The following is a 20,824-nucleotide window of genomic DNA, read 5'->3' as shown; positions in this document are numbered from 1 at the left end:
ATAGCTTCTTCCCGCATGCTGTGAGATTGATGAACAGTATCCTTTAACTGAGTTAAGTCGTACCAAAATATTTAAATTTATATTTATTTTAAATTCTATCTTTATGCATGTATAAAGATTAATATGTGCTGTGTATTGCGAGGGCATGCGCACCATGGTCCAGAGATTGCCATTTCGCCTGGTTGTATATATACAGTCAGATAATAATAAACTTGAACTCAAGTCTCGTCTCAATCTTGCTTGCCACATCCTCAGCAGCAATAAGTTCCCTACTAGACTGGTCCTAACCTACAGGGTGAAAGGGAAACTACTTAATTTTTGTCACATCTCATCCACTATGACTAAGACCAAGGTCAGATGCAGGGGACAGATGGGTCTTGTACAGCACTTAGTCATCATCAACTCATTCACTGAAGCATAAGGTAAAATGGGCTTGCACTAAATATTTGTGGTAAGACAAGTGTTCTTTACCAATCTATCTCTGAAGAAAACCATCCCACCCTCTCCCTGACCCTGCCACCAGCATCAGACCTGGTTGCCTCATTACAGGTACGATGTAGAAACTTTGGAGAGGGTGCAGAGGAAATTTACCAGGATGGTGCTTTGATTTGGAGAATATGCCAGAAGAAGCAAGGTTGAAGGAGCTACAGGTTTTCTCTTTGGAGCGATGAAGGATGAGTGGTGACTTAATAGAGGTCTATAAGATAACAAGGGGCATAGATAGGCAGGGACTGCCATCTCCTTTTTGTTTGGAGTGATAATAGCAAATACTAGAGGATATCTTAAAGTGAGTGAAGGAAAGTTTAGGGGAGATGTCAGAGGTAATTTGCCTTGAATGCATTGCTGGGGGTGGTGGTGGATGCCGGTACAATCAGGACATTCAAAAGATTCTTAGATAGGCACAAGGATGTAAAAAAATAAAGAGTCAAGGGTATAAAAATTAGATTGTTGTGGTTTACATGTTAGAAGAACTTTGTGGGTGAAGGGCCAGTACTGTGCTGTAATGTTTTATATTCTAGAGCAGTGGTTTTTAAACTTTTTTTTTTCACTCACATCCCTCTTTAAGTAACCCCTATGTTATAGGTGCTCTGTGGGATTGCTTAAGGTGGGATGTGAGTGGGAAGAAAAAGTTTGAAGACCACTGTTTTAATCATCCCTCATTGACTTGTTCTGTGCATGGTTTAATAACTCCAAAGGAAATGGGCCAATGACAGTTTTGTCAACCAAAATATTTCAGTAACAATTGGGTCTAGAGCAGTGATTCTCAACCTTCCCTTCCCACTCACATCCCACTTTAAGTAACCCCTATGTTATAGGTGCTCTGTGATTAGTAAGGGATTGCTTCAGGTGGGATGTGGTTGGGAAGAAAAAGGTTGAGAACCACTGCTCTGGACCCTGGGAAATGTAGGCCACTTCCATATCTCAGGAGCCAGCTCTCAACAATGATAAAATTCACTATTCTCTCTAGTATCAGCACAGCTTCAGGCCACCTGAGAAAGAGAATGTATGGAGATCAAAGCCTCTCAAGCGCAGCTCAAAGCATGTGGTTTTTTGATGTGGAGTGACCTCCTGCAAGATTCAGCCAAATGTATCATCCACAGAGCACAGGAGTGATTTCACCACTAACTATAGAAACATAGTGAAGGACATAGAAATGCACATAAAAAGGAAGAGTGTAGCTAAATTAAGCATTGGCCCCGAAGAGGATGAGATTGTTGGATTAATAATGAGAAACATGGACCCCAAATATTTATGAGATTGGTCTCCAAAGTTGAAGGCACTAAAAAAAAAACAATAAAAAACAATAAAAGGCTAAAGGGAGACACAATGGCTGCTGACAACGGAATCGGGTGCAAAGAAACAAACTGTTGGAGGGACTTCACAGTTCAGGAAGCTCCTGTGGGCAGAAAGGAATTATCTATGTCTCGGAAGCCTGTATCAGAACTGAGAGTGGAGAGGGAAAAGAGCCAGAATAAAGATGAGGGGTGAGGCAGAGGCCAGGAGAAGGTAAGTGGTGCAAGGAGGGGTGAAGGATGACACACAGGGAAATGAAGTTGGGAGTCAGAGACATATGGGTGATGGGGGAAGTAGATGAAAGGGACCATAGGGAGTGAAGAAATAGTACCAATCGCTATCACAAGAGAACAAGTACTTGGCAAACTAAAGGGGACAAAATCTGAAAAGCTATCTGAATCCAACAAGCTGTCAGGCCTCAAAGAAATTAGCTGCATAGGTAGTGCATACATTGGTTATAATGGAGAATGAAAAACCACAAATGTAACACCACCATGCAAGAAAGAAGGTCGACAAATAACAGGAAACTACAGGCAAGTTAAGCCTGACATCTATCACTGGGAAAATATTGAATTCCATTGCAAAGGTGCTTAATTACAGATTGTTTTAAAATCATACAATCACACATAGTCAATTAAGTTTTATGAAAGGAAAATCATGTTTAACAAATTTCCAATAAACAGGGTGCATAAAAAGGGTACAAGTAGGTGTAGTGCATTGGAGTACTGGATGACATCTGATAAGATGGCACGTTAAAGGTTACTGCACTCGATAAATTTTAGATTAGACATACAGCACGTTAACAGGCCATTTCGGCCCAAGAGCCTGTGCCGCCCAATTACACCCAATTGACTTACAATCCTGTACATTTTGAAGGGTGGAAGGAAACCAAAGCACCCGGAGAAAATCCACGCAGACACAGGAAAAACTTACGAATTCCTCACAGATAGCACTGGATTCAAACCCTGGTCACTGGCGCTGTAACAGCATCTCCAGGTGCTACGCTAACCAACTAATTGTGATAAGAGTGCAGAAGTTCATGAAGAGAAGATCCACTGATTCCCGTGATGAAGGAGTTACATTGGTGGAGATCTATGGCAAGTCCTGTGCTGCAGGACTGGAGCGGAATCCACTCTTGTTCCTCATTTATATTAATGACCTGGATAAAAATGTAGCTGGCATGATTGCGGACAACACTAAAATTGGTTTTATAATGGTAACGAGGAATAGCAATTAGACTTTAATTTTAACTCAGATAAGTTTTTTAAGTCAACAGCAGGGCAGACTTGCTCTGGGGACTGTGATAGAACAGAGGAATGGAGAGGTACATAGTTCCCTGAAAGTGGTGACACAGGGAGAAAAGATGATGTTTGCTTTTATCGGTCAGGGCACTAAGTATAGGAGTTGGGCCATCATATAATGGCTGCTCAAGATGTTGATGAGGCCACATTTGGGATACTGTGTGCATATCTGGTTATCTAGTTATAGGAATGGTGTTATTAATCTGGAAAGGGTGTAAAAAGATTCATACTGGGACTGGAGGACTTCAGTTATAAGAATGCTCATCCCTATATTACTGAAGAGATGGAATTCAACAATAGTAGACCTTTCATGACAGGACTCACTGTCCACATGGCCTACTCCAGGCTCTTGAAACTGGCATTCTACTCCGAGCTTCACTATAACAAAGGGCCACCAAAAACATTCAATGACATCCTCAAAGGAGTATTCTCCCTTGACCCCCAGTTCATTACATTCAATCGAGTGTTGATGTCAAGGACCAAGGGTACGATGTAGCAGAGTGGGCCCAGTGAAGACTACAGAGGATCTTGGACTATGTTGTCCTTTGTCCAGATTCAAGTTGGGATGCCTTCAGATATCCACCTGAAATTATTGGTCCTTCCCATATCTACCCAAAAAACCACCACATAACAACCCAATATCCAAGTACTCTTCACCTCTTGATCCATGACCCCAATTACTCCTTGATCACATGCCCCCCACCCTCAATTCTAGTCCAAATTTCACCTGAAATGTACAGTGGCTGATCCTTGGGTCTTTCACAAACAACCCCTCGTCCCCCACAACAACACACACCTCTCGATTTCTGATCTCTCCACTCCAACTGAAAGAAAATAGGTGGTAACAAGGTAGGGAGGGTTTCATTTTTTTTAGGTACATCATGGACCGAAAGGCCTGCACTGTGCTGTAATGTTCTAATGTTCCCTCACTCTACCTCTCTGCTCCACTGCCTCCACTTCACGACACAATGACCTCAACACAGCCCCACCCCCTTGTCTCTGCCCTGGGAGAAGACTGGAAAACAGGAGAAGGCATGGTCTGCTTTGGAAAATATCTTAAAAGAGAGCGGCAGCAAGGAACTGAATTCCAGAGCTCAGGCCCTAATTAGTCAAAAGCACAATGATGAATGGCAGAGGTAGAGGAAAGTAAATCATGGATGCACAGGCATCTGGAATTAGAGGAGCATTGCTATCAAGAATTAGATCTATTTATTATTGTCACGTGTACTGAGATACAGTGAAAAGCTTTATATTGTGTGCCAAAGGCAAGCAAAGAGTTGCCACCCTCTGGTGTCACCTTGCAAAAAATAAGAAAGAAGAAAAGAAAGCAAATAACAAATGAAAGTTCCATTGGGTTGTTAGGCTGCAGGAAATTACAGGGACCCTGGAGGGATCTGAAAATAAACCAGAATCTTAAAACTGAGTATGCCTAATTAAATTAGAATTGTATCCAAGCAATAAATAATTTGGAATATATATTGGAATATATAATTTGACGATCACATACCATCTATGCTCATAATGGTTAATAAAGGAATCTTGTTGAATGTTATTAGCTGCTGTTATTAACTTAATGTCCACCCCACTAGTTTGGTTGCTCCCCTGTAACCAGGTTCCTTTGGCACCGAGGGAGGACTATTGGAACAATGGACTCCTTCTTCCAATATTGTTCAATGATCTACCAAATCAAACAGCCATTGAGGGAAAATTGTTCGCAGGCCCTCTGAAATGGAGAGACTGATTCCTGTCATTGCTTGACACCTCAGCCCAACATGGTGAAGGAATCTGTAGTGAACTGGGATTCACTAGAAGTGTCCTGTACTGATGACTGGTCCTGCCTCCCGGTTCCTCCCCCGGGGGCCCATATATAACCCTGGTTTCCCGCCTAAACCCAGAAACCCTCTGAAGCCTGTTCATGAACCCTACCTGCGAGAGCCCTGAATCTCACCTACAATTCTGTAGGACTACACAACTGGCTATCCTTGACTACATGGTGGAGAATGGTGTCATTGGCCCTGACCCTGATAGGATGCATCCCCTGATAGAGCTTCCCCTCCCCGGAACCATAAAGATGTTGAGACATGCCTGGGGTTTTTTTCATATTACGCCCAGTGGGTCCCTCAATATGCTGACAAGGTTCAATCCCTCTTAAAGGCCACCACTTCCCCCTTTTGGCTGAAGCCCAAATGACTATTAATTACCTCCAAAGTTTCATTGCGAAAGTCGCCATGCATGCAGTAGACGAGAATGTACCTTTCCAAGTGGAAAGTGATGCTTCGGACATAGCCCTGGCCGCTATTCTCAATAAGGCATACAGGCTGGTTGCCTTTTTCTCACAGATGCTTCAAGGCCACGAGCTTCAGGATCCGTCTGTGGAAAAGAAGGCTCAGGCCATTGTAGAAGCTTAAGGCACTGGAGGCTCTACCTGGCTGGTAGAAAATTTACGCTCCTCATGGACCAGCGTTCTATCGCATTCATGTTCAGCAACGCTAAGAGGGGAAAAATCAAGAATGACAAAATTGCTAGGTGGAGGATCGAACTCTCCACCTACAGTCCAGATGCCTTGTACAGGGGATGCTGTGCCTCCACACACACCAGTCAACTGCAAACCATACGCAATGAGCTCTGCCATCCAGGGGTCACCCACATGGCTCATTTTATCAAGTCCTGCAATTTGCCTTACTCAATAGAAGACATCAGGGAAATGACCAGGTCATGCCAGGTCTGCGCTAAGTGCAAGCCGCACTATTTTTGTCCCGCTAAAGGGCACCTGATTAAAACATCCAGGCCTTTTGAACGGCTCACCTCTCCTCTCCACGAATGGGAACACCTACTTTCTCTCAGTCATCAATGAGTACTCCCGCTTCCCGTTCACCATCCCGTGCCCAGACATGTCTGCCTTGTCCATTATGAAAGCCCTAGACTCCATTTTCAGGTATCTCGGGCATATTCATAGCGACCAGGGCTCAGCCTTTATGAGCGACGAGCTGCATCAGTACCTGCTGGTGAGAAGCATCACATCCAGCAGGACTACCAGTTATAACCCCTGGGGGAATGGAGAGGTTGTAAAAGAGAACACCACGATCTGGAAGGCTGTCAAACTTGTCCTGAAGCAAAGAGGCCTTCCAGACTTGTGCTGGCAGGATATCCTCCCCATCGCTCTGCACTTAATTCAGTCACTACTGCTCTGCGACCAATGCTACTCCTCATGAGTTCAATTTACATTTGACAGGTCAGCAACAGGAACTAAACTCCAGCCTGGCTCACAAAGCATTTGAGGAGAAGCAAGACCGACACCCTGGTGGAAAGGGTGAAATTGCTCCATACCAACCCCACAAACGCCTACATGGAGTACCCAATCCATCAGGGATTTGGCACCCGCTGGAACCGAGGATCCATTGCCTCAGTGCCCCACGAGCTAACTAGCACTTTTTCCCGACTCCCCTGCCCGGGGGACCAGCTTCAGGAGGAGAGTGAACCCCCCTCTATCATCAAACCAGAGCCCCAGCCCACTACCCTTCCATCACAGGTGTACCAGGAGGCCCAAGGAGCCCAAGGACCCCCTGTGCTAAGATGCTCCATCAGGATCTCCAGACCCCCAGACAGCCTAAATCTGTAAATAGTATTGTAAATATTTCTCTTCTGTGTCTATTATGGCTTCTGATCCTTGTTCTCTTCATCCATAGACCCTTAATTCTGAAGGAAGGAGTAAATGTAATGAACTGGGATTCACTACTGTACTGACAACTGGTCCTGCCTCCCGGCTCCTCCCCTGGGGGCTTGTATATAATCTTGGTTTCCCGTCTTAACCCTGAACCCCTCTGTTCATGAACCCTACCTGTGCTGTAAGCTAATAAAAGCATTAGTTCTCCCTCCAGTCGAGTGTGAGCTTTTATCTACGCTACAGAAACTTACTGTTTCACTTCTCTACATCTCTCTTCCTGCTTCTTCAGAGATGAAAACATTCTGTTCTTCTCTGAATACTGCAATAATCCTTCAAGTCCACCTGAACAAGCAGATAAAAGCTTCAATTGAGATCTAAGTTATCGAACTTAGGAAATCAAATTAGTCAAATTTCCCATAACCCATCACTTAGCACTCGACCCAGCACAGAGTATGGCTTGATCTGATAATGACACCTCACTACCCAATGCTGCACATAAAAAGAGAAACCATGGGTTAAAAAATTATCCATAACTTAGAACCAGTAGCCTGGTTAGAAGTGCGAAACATAATAAGAATGCAATGATTGAACAATGGTTACGTAACTAAAGATATAAAAAGCTTTAAAATACAGACCTTCAAAAAAAGTTCTATAATGGTGAGAAACACTTACACAACATGTGAATCAGTTGTTCCCTGCTGACATAACATGGCAGACTTTATATTACTTCATCTGTGTCAGCATTTACAAATGAATAGCTGTGGCTCGGTAAGTAAATAGGTTGTGTTGATAAATGAGGCAATGTCATGCTCGCACCTGCACCAGCTTCATCAGATAATCATTGATAATCCTTAGTAGGTCAAATAAAATGACTGCCGATTTAGAGCATATAAGGAAGGCATTCTGTGCTTTGTAGAGGAACCATGTCATTTTCTTCCCCCCCATACCCCAACAAATTTCTTTCCTCTACCATAATTCCTCTTGAGAAGTCCAACTGACTGTCCCTCCAATCTTCAGGAAATGAGGTATACAAGACCGCAGATACTGGGGCCAAGGGCAATACACGAATGTGCTGGTGAAACTCAGCAGCTCACTCAGCATCCATAGGAAGCAAAGAGTAACCAACATTTTGGCCCTGAGACCTTTGTCAGATATATACTGACCTATGGATATATATACCATAGGATACATATTTTCTTTGGCTTGGCTTCGCAGACGAAGATTTATGGAGGAGTAATGTCCATGTCAGCTGCAGGCTCGTTTATGGCTGACAAGTCCAACACGGGACAGGCAGACACGGTTGCAGTGGTTGCAAGGGAAAATTAGTTGGTTGGGGTTGGGTTTTGGGTTTTTCCTCCTTTGTCTTTTGACAGTGAGGTGGGGTCTGTGGTCTTCTTCAAAGGAGGTTGCTGCCCGCCAAACTGTGAGGCGCCAAGATGCACGGTTTGAGGCAATATCAGCCCACTGGCGGTGGTCAATGTGGCAGGCACCAAGAGATTTCTTTAGGTAGTCCTTGTACCTCTTCTTTGGTGCACCTCTGTCTCGGTGGCCAGTGGAGAGCTCGCCATATAACACGAACTTGGGAAGGCGATGGTCCTCCATTCTGGAGACGTGATCTACCCAGCGCAGTTTGATCTTCAGCAGCGTGGATTCGATGCTGTCGGCCTCTGCCATCTCGAGTACTTCGATGTTAGGGGTGAAGTCGCTCCAATGAATGTTGAGGATGGAGCGGAGACAACGCTGGTGGAAGCGTTCTAGGAGCCATAGGTGATGTCGGTAAAGGACCCATGATTCGGAACCGAACAGGAGTGTGGGTATGACAACGGCTCTGTATACACTAATCTTTGTGAGGTTTTTCAGTTGGTTGTTCTTCCAGACTCTTTTGTGTAGTCTTCCAAAGGCGCTATTTGCCTTGGCGAGTCTGTTGTCTATCTCGTTGTCGATCCTTGCATCCGATGAAATGGTGCAGCCGAGATAGATAAACTGGTTGGCCGTTTTGAGTTTTGTGTGCCCGTTGGAGATATGGGGGGGCTGGTAGTCATTGTGGGGAGCTGGCTGATGGAGGACCTCAGTTTTCTTCAGGCTGACTTCCAGGCCAAACATTTTGGCAGTTTCTGCAAAACAGGACGTCAAGCGCTGAAGAGTTGGCTCTGAATGGCCAACTAAAGCGGCATCGTCTGCAAAGAGTTGTTCACGGACAAGTTGCTCTTGTGTCTTGGTGTGAGCTTGCAGGCGCCTCAGATTGAAGAGACTGCCATTCGTGCGGTACCGGATGTAAACAGCGTCTTCATTGTTGAGGTCTTTCATGGAAGCCATGAAAGACCATGAAAGGATACATATACCACAGGATAAATACATATATCTATGGATTCAGTGAGACCTGCTGAGTCTCACCAGCATGTTTGTGTATTTCAGTTAGTGAGTTGCAGATCATCATCTTTTTGAACAAGAATATTTTCATCTTATTTTCCATGTGACACTTCACTACCCAGTGTTGTACTTTAAAATTCAATATGCACTTTATTGTCATGTACACAAAAATAGACAAGCACGTTTTCCCTTTGCTTGCCCTGTAAAGGCACACAAAGAGGCATCACCAGTCCAGTGTCACTGACAAGAAAGTCCTTTCAGAGACATTGAGTGTCCATGGATCCCACCACCTCCTCCAATATGTCCCCATAACACCCATAGCCACACAGCCTCCTGTTCTGTCCAGCAGTGAACCCTATCCTGAGGCATCCAGGTCACATACTTCCTTGTTAGGGAGCTGTCAGTGCCCCAGGTATTCCAGGAGCTCAGCTCACCATCTCACCCACGAGTCCTGGACGCAATACCTGCCAGTACCTGATGGAAGGTCTTGACCACCAAGCCCCAAGCTGGAGCGAGGGCCGGCATTGTGGTTTCTTCTTCTGTCAGATCCACTCCCAAGCTTCTCCCTCTCAACTCGGCTGCCAAACATGGGCATTGCCAACCTGAGCGCGGATCTTTGATGATTTTGTTGCCAAAGTAAACACCTCTGGCATATCCTAGAGGCAGATTAAACCTGCAGAGGATGCTGGACTGAACAGTCAGGCAGTAGGACCCTGTGGAAGAGAACCAACTCCCCGCTTCTCCTGGGTCCGCACCAATGGGAGCGCCACCATTATAGCAAGCACATACATTTTCAAAATGTGTCCATTGGCCCATTCACCATCCATCGATAAATACAAATTTCCTCCTTGTATATTTCCACTAAATCTGTTTCTTTCCCTCTTTCATACCTACCAGCCTCTGTCTCTATACTCTTCCCTTCCCTCACCTATCCACCAATGACCACCCATGTCCACCAATCCCCACCTCTCATTTGGTTCCACTGTCACCGGCAACCTCTCTCTCTCTCACCTCTCCCCATTTCTTTTTACATACTGGCTATGCACACTCCAACCCAGTGCACAAGCTCCAATTAGAAATGTCGATTGTTCCTTCCACTGAGCTCTTCCAGCAATTCATTTTTATTCTACCAAATCTTCTGGATGAATTTTTTTAAAAACAGCTTCTCCAGTCTCTGCAACCTTTCTGGAAGTACACACCCTCTGAGATCAGACTGGATACCAATGTTCTTTAATATAACTTTCTGTTTTTGAGCTCCTTTTCTCCACTTTAAATTTAAGTTTTAAATTTAATTTTTTTAAATTTTAAATTTAGACATACAGCACAGTAACAGACCAGTTTGGCCCACCCAATTTACACCCCATTAACCTATACCCTCGGTACATTTTTTTGAATGGAGGGAAGAAACCATAGTCCCCGGAGAAAACTCATGAAGACACGGGGAGAACGTACAAACTCCTCACAGACAGCGCAAGACTTGAACCCTGGTCTGGTCCTGATCTTCTTTCTTTCTTTGGCTTGGCTTTGCGGACGAAGATTTATGCAGGGGTAAATGTCCACGTCAGCTGCAGGCTCGTTTGTGGCTGACAAGTCCGATGCGGGACAGGCAGACACAGTTGCAGTGGTTGCAGGGGAAAATTGGTTGGTTGGGGTTGGGTGTTGGGTTTTTCCTCCTTTGTCTTTTGTCAGTGAGGTGGGCTCTGCGGTCTTCTTCAAAGGAGGTTGCTGCCCGCCGAACTGTGAGGCGCCAAGATGCACGGTTTGAGGCAAGATCAGCCCACTGGCGGTGGTCAATGTGGCAGGCACCAAGAGATTTCTTTAGGCAGTCCTTGAACCTCTTCTTTGGTGCACCTCTGACACGATGGCCAGTGGAGAGCTCGCCATATAACACGATCTTGGGGAGGCGATGGTCCTCCATTCTGGAGACGTGACCTACCCAGCGCAGTTGGATCTTCAACAGGTCAACCAGTTTACCTATCTCGGCTGCACCATTTCATCGGATGCAAGGATCGACAACGAGATAGACAACAGACTCGCCAAGGCAAATAGCGCCTTTGGAAGACTACACAAAAGAGTCTGGAAAAACAACCAACTGAAGAAACACACAAAGATCAGCGTGTACAGAGCCGTTGTCATACCCACACTCCTGTTCGGCTCCGAATCATGGATCCTCTACCGGCATCACCTTCGGCTCCTAGAACGCTTCCACCAGTGTTGTCTCCGCTCCATCCTCAACATTCATTGGAGCGATTTCACCCCTAACATCGAAGTACTCGAGATGGCAAAGGCCGACAGCATCGAATCCACGCTGCTGAAGATCCAACTACGCTGGGTAGGTCACGTCTCCAGATGGAGGACCATCGCCTTCCCAAGATCGTGCTATTTGGCGAGCTCTCCACTGGCCACCGTGACAGAGGTGCACCAAAGAAGAGGTACAAGGACTGCTTAAAGAAATCTCTTGGTGCCTGCCACATTGACCACCGCCAGTGGGCTGATATCACCTCAAATCGTGCATCTTGGCGCCTCACAGTTCGGCGGGCAGCAACCTCCTTTGAAGAAGACCGCAGAGCCCACCTCACTGACAAAAGACAAAGGAGGAAAAACCCAACACCCAACCAACCAATTTTCCCCTGCAACCGCTGCAACCGTGTCTGCCTGTCCCGCATAGGACTTGTCAGCCACAAACGAGCCTGCAGCTGATCACCGGCACTGTAAAGGCATTGTGCTAACTGCTGCACCAACTGTCCCGCCCAGAGTCCTATCTTGTTTTCTTCAGAGTTAAGTACATTTACACTCAGGTCCTTGCTGGTGTACCCTTTTCGAAATTATACTCTTCTGTCAATAGTATGAGTTCTCATTCTTTCGGTCAAGGAGTATTTCATATATTTCTGCATTACATTTCATCAGTCACTAGACTGCCTGACCTGCCAGAGTAATTGTCTTGGACTCTTCTCCCTGTTCCGCACAATTCGTTATTGCATATTTGGAACTTTTGCCCTGCACATCCAAATCCTGGTTGTTGTTAATCACAAAAACAGTCGGCCCTGCTTCTGACCCCGACAAAACACCACCATTTGTCACCCTTCAGTCTGCAAAAACATTCAGTTATTCCTACGCTCTGCCATTTTGTCAGGCTTTCAATTAAATTCCTCTTCATGCTTGTGGTGCTATGTAATTCCACCACTAGGTCACCAGGGGTCATCCCGGTGACCTTGTCTATAAAGCAGTCCAGAGCTACAGTCTCGCCTTCCAGGTTCGTCTTGCAGAGAGACAAGACCTCTTAGTGAACCTATTAGTTTATTAAAGCTGTCTTATACTCGCACTGCTGGTTACAATGCTAAAACTAACCATTTAAATCCACATGGGCAAAGTATTGCTGACTAGCCTTTTGAGTGGAACTTCATCAAACAGTTTTATAAAATTCATGCAGATAATATTCATTCAACCTCATATCAAATCTATGCAAGTTCAATCTTATGAAGGCCCACTAATTTTTTTTAAATTTTACCTGCTTTCTGAGAAGAGAACGTTCTTCAAAGGGAATTATTCTCATAGCTTTCTTTACTTTTTTACTACTTTTTGTCTTGAAGTTCTTATGTGGCACATCCATCACCCATACTCAGCTTACCCACATGAACTCAAAAAAAGGTGCTATGTTATTTATGATAATCTACATCACAGCTGGACCCAAACTTTAGCTTCACCTGACAACTCTTTCAGTTAAGTTCACCAGGGAACGTTAAGGGGCCAAGTTCTTGAGGGGTATAAATGCAAGTAAGCTTTTCCCACTGATGTTTGGTAAAATACAATCCATACGTTAAGGGGGAGAAGGGAAAGGTTTAAGGTGAAAATTAGGGGGAGCTGAGAGTGATGGGAGTGTGAAACATGCAACCAGCTGAAGTAGTGAATGTGGGCTCATTTCTAACATTTCAGAAAAATTTAGACAGGTACATGGATGGGAGAGGGATGTGGACTGAGTGCAGGTCAGTGGGTCTGTGCAAAATAATAGTTCATCACCGACTAGAAGGGCCTGCCTCTGAGCTGTAATGTTCTATGGTTCTATTAACCACATGGAGATAGACCATCCGTGTGGCGTTTACATCTCTCAATCTCCCTTCTCAAGCCCCTTTTGTTCGCTGTTCATTCACTTGCCAGGATACTGGCAAGGATTTCAATTAAATAGCCACCTCTATGGCTCAATGAAGCTCTTCAGTTGTCTGGATATTTGTTTACTCTCTGTAGACTTTACTTGGCACAAGTTGGCAGATGATCAGTAGCAGTTACATTAAGAGAAACTACATTTCAAGAGAGTTTTGAGGAGTCTACCAGTGCATCACAGATTACCCCAAATAAAACTGGGGGGGGGGGGGGGGGGGTGCAAGGAAAAAGCACAGAGAAAGCTTGTTTGAATTTGGCTTGCTTCCCGTGAAGATATAACATGAAAATCAACCAGTATCAGTCAAGAATTCTTTTCCCCAAAAGATCCTAGATCCAGCAAACAAATAATGCTGTGAAGACTGAGCTTGCAAAAAATTGTTAGCAAAGGAATGCAGATCAAAGGTGAATAACTGGGGACAACATAGTCATTGTCTACTGAATGTCAACAGATGGTTGAGCCCTATTCCCATTCCTCTTTTCAGGTCATTTCCTTTCCTTATCAATAAAGATTAGCAATCTCAACATCTTACACATAAATGCAACCTAAAGTCTGGTCTCTTGAAGCAATCCAGCTGCAAGAATCTATTTTTCCAGTGAAACTATCCCAGATAGCACAAGGTCCCAGATTGGCAGCAACCCTACTTGAAATTCTTCTGACATTTATGGTCAGTTCACATTACAACAAGAGAAGAAAGTGTACTTACTGTTTAGTCAAGCAGAACCATGAATTTTTCAACATTTGCAAAATAAATTCCTATTGCTAGGAATGCAGTTGTTAGTTACACTGATAAAAAAATACTCGGTGAGGTAAAACCAGCCTAAAAGAACACAGGAGCAACATGGCAGATTTTAGTTGCTGCAATGTCCGATTTGATTCACTTTGTTTCGACTTGTGCAGCTCATAGAATTATTGTTGATCAGGCTATTAATATTTTGAAAAAATAACAATTCTCAATATAACCTAGCAAGTTGGATAAATGAGCACAGAATTGATCCTATGTTTCGAGGGAAGGATACTGTGATGTAGCTGGTGGAACTGCTGCTTGCAGCTCAAGCTGCCTCATGAAACAGTGGTGAATACCAGTCATATGGTAAAATGGAAAGACCCTTCAGCCCACAATATTCAGGCCAGCCCTCCACTACTGTCTATGCCCCTTGATATCGCACAACTCTGCTGAAGAAAACATTTATTTTAGCTAGGTCCCTCTCGTTCCCCCAAGTCTACAACTGGAAAAATCCAACCCAAGGGCACATTCTTCCATTACGCCAGGTTCAATTTCACACAACCCCCTCAGATACAGGTTAATTCCTAAAAATAAAATGTCCTTGGACATTTGAGTGATGCAGGATGAGAGATGACTTAATGAAGATATGTAAGATTCTGAGGAACTTGGATCAGATGGACAGCCAGCACCTTTTTTATGGGTTGGCAGTAGCAAATACCAAAGGACATCTGTTTAAGGTAAGGGGAGGAAAGTTTAGGGGAGACATTAGAGAGAGCTTTTTTTTTACATAGGGAGTGGTGGGTGCCTGGAATGTGGTAGAGGCTGGTAAAATGGAGACTCCTAGATAGGCACATGGATGTAAGAAAACGAATGGGTTATGGCTGTGAGGAACGCAAGGATTAGATTGTTGTGCAGTAGGTTTATGCAGGTTGGCACAAAATTGTGGCCTGAAGGGCTGTAATGTCCTGACCTATTTTATGTTATTGCTCATCTCAAGTTTAGAATCTAGCTGTGAATCATAACTGGCAATTACTTCAACCCAACACAACCACCAGTGCACTCTCGAGCAGTGGTTCTCAACCTTTTTCTTCCCACTCACATACCACCTTAAGTAATCCCTATACCACAAAGGCTCTGTAATTAGTAAAGGATGATTAAGGTGCTATATGAGTGGAAAGGAAAAAGGTTTGAAAACCACTGTTTTAATCATACCTAATTGACTCAATATGTGCACAGTTTCATAATTCCAAAGGAAATGGGCCATTGACAATTTTTCTCAAGCAAAGTATTTCAGTAACAATTAGGTCTAGAGCAGAGGCTCTCAACCCTTTCTCCCCACTCATGTACCACCTTAAGTTATCCCTTACTAATCACAGAGCACCAATGGCATAGGGATTACTTAAGGTGGAATGTAAGTGGAAAGAAAAAGTTTGAAAACCATTGCTCTAGAGTAATTAATGAGGGATTGAAGTCAGAGGCAAACCCATGACTTGCTCCATAAAAAGGTTCTTGTGTTGATGTTTTTATACTCCCAGCCACAGAACCACGGTCAGCTGCACATATCTGTTATCGCCTACCTTATTGGGTACAAAGTGTGTATTGATGCACTCTATCAATTCCTGAGTGTCAGGTGCTTCAAGCTCACCACAGATCACGACCTGCAGCAAGAGAAGAGATAGCAGAATCAACCAATCCATTATGTCTGCCTGTTGTCAATTTTAACCATGTTTTGAGATTTGTAAAGACAGTTCAGGCAGAACACAGCTGTCACTTTGCATTAGAGAGAGTTCTGAAGTCTTCAACTCTCCTGACCCCTTCGATAACTGCATGTCTCAGAGAAGCAGATACATCCTCCAAACAAATCATGGGAAGTCTGACACCATTTCTTTTCAATCCTTGTTACAATTTTCAATCCTTATCCACCCCCAACCTCCTCCTTGTCACTGCCTCAGGTTGAACTGGACAGCTCATAACCTATCTGATCGTGTTCTTGCTATTTTAGAGTAACTTCTCGTCTTCAATGATTAAACCAAACTCTGAAATTCCCTCCATGAGCCTCTACACAGAACATTTCTTTAACCAAGCTTCCGATTGATCCGCTATCAATAATTCAAAAGACTGGAGTTACAGAAGAATAGGCTTTTATTTACAATAAACCTGAAGGTCATTCTGTGCTGTGACCCAGGCTTTCTGGGGAGGGTTTATGGTGTTGAAGCCTTTATACAGGGTCAAGAGGGAAGAGCCATGGGTACAGTCACAGAACAGGCCGAAGCCAGATTTATTTACGAGTGTGCGGCAGTTCATCACATTCACCTCTCACATGTTTTTGTAGCAGGATCAGTCCTGGGGACGTCAACCAGGAGGGCAGGGTGATCCCCTACAAGGACTTCCTGGGGCAGGAGAAAATTCATTCATGAGGGGTAGTATTGGTGGCAGTACATAACAGTGACCTGATAGGATGGAAAGCCTTGGGAAGGTCCTCCTGCCAGTGAGAGATTGGCAGCCCTCTGGACTTAAGGGCAAGGAGGATGGCCTTCCATATGGTGGCATTCTCCCTCTCCACCTGGCTACTCTCTCGGGGGGTTATAACTAGTGGTTCTGCTGTGGCGATACTTCTGGTCAGCAGCTATTGGCATAGCTCGTCACTCATGAATGAGGATCTCCAGTAGCTGTGGATGTATGGCAGGTGCCTGAACAGGGTAAACAAGTGGCACAGTGCCCTGCTGACCATGGTGGTGGTCATGTCCGGTCAAGGGATGGCAAAGGGGAAACTCGTCGATGATCATGAGGAAATAGACATTGCAGTTGGTGGAGAGAAGAGGGCCATACTCAGGCTGTGTATCTTTTACCAGGTGCACCCTAACTGGTTGGTAGAACTGCAGTTTGCACTCTCTAGTATTGCCTCTGACATCCCCGATGGAGCACGAAAGATTACAAGATTTGTTGAAGTGGAAAGATCTCATGACACCAGGGTGGCAGAGGTCACTGTGGAGGGTTTTGAACCGGTCTTTCTTTGCACTGGCACATGTCCATCGGGACAGGGCATCTGGGGGTTCGTTAAAACTTCCTCGGCTGATACAGAATATCATAGTTAAATTTCATCATTCTTTATCATACTCCCTGTTTGCTGTTAAACATGAATTGTTTGACCCATTGGTCCGTGAGCAGGGTAAAACGTCTGCCAGCCAGGTAATGCTTCCAGTGCCACACTACTGCCTGAGCCTCCTTCTTGATGGAGTAGTGTCAGACTTCGGGGTCTAGAAGGGTACGGAAGAAGAAGGCCAAGGACTGACCTTTCTGATTAAGAGTGGCAGCCAGGGTGAAATTGGACACATTGCTCTCCACCTGAAATGGGGCAGATTCATCCACCATGTACGTTGCAGATTAGCAATGTCTTATTTTATGTGACAGAAGGCTTCCCGGGCGTCTCTTGTCAGGGGAAGGATGTGGACTTGATAAGGGAACGGGCTTTGTTCACATAATCAGGGACCCACTAGGCATTGTAGGAAAAGAACCCCAGGCACCTTTTGAGGGTCTTGAGGCTGTGGAGGAGGGGGAGCTCTAGCAGGGGGTGCATGCGGTTTCCACAACACAGCCAAGGATCACTGCTGAGTAGTGCAGAAAACACATTTATCCCTGTTGTAGGTTAGATTGAGGCACTTGACAGTTATGAGGAATTTCTGGAGGTTGGCGTCATGATCTTGCAGGTCACGGCTGCAGAACCTGGAGTATCCAGGTAGGGGAAAGTGGCGCGCAGACCATTTTGGTCCACCATCCAGTCCATCTCTCGCTGGAAGACAGAGACACAGTTGGTAACACCAAAAGGTACTCTGAGGAAATGGTAGAGGCAGCCATCTGCCTCGAAGGCGGTGTATTGGCAGTCTTCCAGGCAGATGGGGAGCTGGTGGTAGGCAGATTTCAGGTCAATCTTTGAGAACACTTGATATTAGGCAAGAGGGAGGAACCACAGGTACAGTCACAGAATGGGACGGAGCCAGATTAAAGTGTACAGCAGTTCATCACAGTAATCAAATGGCCTGCCCTCTTCTGTATCTTGACAACAATTTCTTGGACAAATTTGTTCCACTTACGATGCTCAGGACTCTTGTGCATTTTATTGATTTTATATTTGTTCTCTCTGTTTTGCAATCAGTTTGTTTACATTTGTTATCTGATTACAGATCTTTGTTTACATGTTTTCACTGTGTACAGTTTATTTTTTGCACTACCAATTCTGCTTCGCCCGCAGGAGAAAGGCATCTCGGGGTTGTAATAAATTTGAAATCTAAGGAATACACAAGTTGTCATTGCATCTCATAAAATGCATCATTTCTCACTGAGTCGATGTGCTTTTGCCAGGGACTGGGTCAACTTGGTCAAAATCTGGATCTTCTTAACATTATCCTTCATCAGGACATGAGGGTGGGCTGATGGAGTGAGATATCAGAGGGCAATTAGGACTAAAAAGCAGTGAGGAATTAGGACCCTCAGGAAAGATGCAGAAGTGGATGAAAGAAAACAAGGATAAAACACTAAAATGATGCTTGCAAAAGCAAAATGGAGAATCAGCCTGAGTTAAACACAAAAACATTCAGATGCAGTTGCTGAGGGCAAGTGCAATACACAGAAGTGCCAGAGAAGCTCAGCAGGTCATGCAGCATCTGTAGGAAGAAAAAGGCAGTCGACATTTCATGCCTTTCATGAGGAATCTGGAAAAACAGATGCTTGAATACAAAGGTGGGGGCAGAGGAGAGGAGGAGAGGAGGGGCACAGGCTACCTAATAGGTTGGTACAGAAAGGCAAGAAGGCTCACTCTCTGACAGATGAAGAAAAGGGGTGTGGGGAGCTGGAGGAAAGAGGACTTTGGGGTAGGAAAAGAGAGAGTCAGCCTCTCTTGGAAAGTCAGCCGGGGTCTCCTAACGATGGGTCACAAACACCTGCATGATTGCAAGAGTAGAGGCCTTCCCTGCAAACAGACAAATAAAAGACCCTAGAAGCCGTGATGGACAGGCAATGAATACACCCAGCATCCCCAGAAGTAACAGAAAAAGCAAACGTCAGCTCTGAAGGGGAGCAGTGAGGGAGGAGAGATGGAGAGGATTCTCCAGATGCAGCAAGGACATCACCTTATTAATCATGCATTTGCAATAACAGACCATGCTTTTTTCAGGCTAAAGTTTAACAAACACATTTCCGTTCTTTTACTTAATTCAAAGCTGGCATTTAACCTCACTATTAATCCTTAATTGCTGTGATGCATCATAAACTCAGTCCAGCTAATTAAAACATTCACTGCAAGGACTGACCACTGAAGCTCTGAAACAATATTTATTTAAGTCAAGTTTATTATCATCTAATTGCACAAGTACAACATGACAAAACAGCGTTCTCCAGTGCTCGGTGCAAAACATGCAGACATAACAACCAGATAAAGCCCACATACATACACACAAACAATACATATGCATGACAAGAATTTATCTATACAAACAAATAGATAAATATTGTTTCATAAATATGGGCATCTCGGATGGTCAGTGTGAGTAGGTCGTTCAGCGTTCTCACTGCCTGCGGGAGAAGCTGTTCCTCAGCCTGATGGTGCTGGCTCTAATGCTCCGTATCCCTTTCCTGACAGGAGCAGCTGGAAGATGCTGCATACGTGGTGGGAGGGGTCCTCAACGATTTTGTGAGCCCTCTTCAGGCAATTATCCTGGTAGATCACGTCAATGGAGGTTAGGGAGACCCCAGTGATCCTCTCTGCTGCTCTGGATTGACCTCTGATGCATTGATCTACAACAACTGTATTGCACTGTGATGCAGCCAGGCAGAACGCTCTCAATAAAGCTTCTGTAGAAAGTTAACATGATGGTGGCTGGTACCCTTGCCTGCTTCAGTCTTCTCAGGAAGTGCAGTTGCTGTTGTGCCTTCCTGACAAGTGAGGAGATGTTGTGTATCTATGACAGCTCACTCGTGGTTCTCTCAACTCTCACCTCAATGGCTTTACTAATGTGTAGCGGAAGGTCCACAATCATCTACTTTGCCTTGTCCATGTTGAGACTCTGGTGGTTATTCTCACGCCATATCACAAGATTTTCCGCCTCTTCTCTGTAATGCAACTCATCACTGGTGCTGATGAGGCCAATTACTGTTGAGTCATCTACAAACTTGATGACACTGTTGGAGCTGGATCTAGCAATGCAGTCATGGGTTAGTAGTTTGAATGAACAGGGGCGGAGTGAGCATACAGTTCTGTGGTGCACCAGCGCTCAGCATGTCGGTGCTCAACATTCTGCTGCTGACCCAGGCAGACTGTGGTCTTTCCATTAGGAAGTCCAGAATCCAATTATAGAGTCCCAGTGAGGATAGCTTCTCCACCAGCCTCTGTGGAATGATGGTATTAAATGAAGAGCTGAGGTCGATGTTCTTCAGGTGGGTCAGGAGCAGAGCAAAGGGACACAGCTATAGTATCGTTGGTAGAATGGTTTCTTCTATAGGCGAACTGAAATGGGCCCAGCATCTCTGGGAGGTGTGCTTTGATACATTCCATCACCAGACACTCAAAGCATTTCATAATGGTGGAGGTCAGTGCCACATGGCGGTAGTCATTGAGGGTTGTTATTGTCACCCTTTTGGGTGCCAGGTTCATGGTGGCTGCTTTGAAACCTGCAGAGACAATGGACTGCTGCAGCGCGGTGTTGAAAGAAGATGTCTGTGAAGACCTCCATGAATTGGTCTGCACAGACTTTGAGTACCCAAAGAGGAATGTTGTGTGGAACCCGACGCCTTGGATAGGGGGTTCATCCATCAGCAGG

The 20,824-nt window shown here is 44.9% G+C and overlaps 1 protein-coding gene across 26 annotated transcripts in view; it reads right to left on the bottom strand.

The window, feature by feature from the left end:
* spata20 (spermatogenesis associated 20) overlaps window positions 1-20,824 on the bottom strand; it is a 352,217-nt gene that overhangs the window by 130,815 nt on the left and 200,578 nt on the right. For 14 of the 26 annotated variants that reach the window (XR_011354683.1, XR_011354684.1, XM_069929404.1 and 11 more), the window contains one exon: window positions 15,590-15,670. The exons of 2 other annotated variants lie outside the window; for them this stretch is intronic. Coding sequence is in view for 18 of the 24 variants with exons in the window: in XM_069929404.1 (XP_069785505.1) it covers window positions 15,590-15,670 (81 nt within the window). In the remaining 6 variants the exon portion in view is untranslated. Of the gene's footprint in view, window positions 1-5,296; window positions 5,585-7,010; window positions 7,102-15,589; window positions 15,671-20,824 lie in introns of all 26 variants that reach the window. 10 more of the 26 variants (XM_069929410.1, XM_069929415.1, XM_069929414.1 and 7 more) reach the window with 4 other exon arrangements.

This window comes from Narcine bancroftii, chromosome 3 (assembly GCF_036971445.1).
Source record: "Narcine bancroftii isolate sNarBan1 chromosome 3, sNarBan1.hap1, whole genome shotgun sequence".
Classification (NCBI taxonomy): domain Eukaryota; kingdom Metazoa; phylum Chordata; class Chondrichthyes; order Torpediniformes; family Narcinidae; genus Narcine; species Narcine bancroftii.
This window is presented reverse-complemented; position numbering and strand designations above follow the sequence as displayed.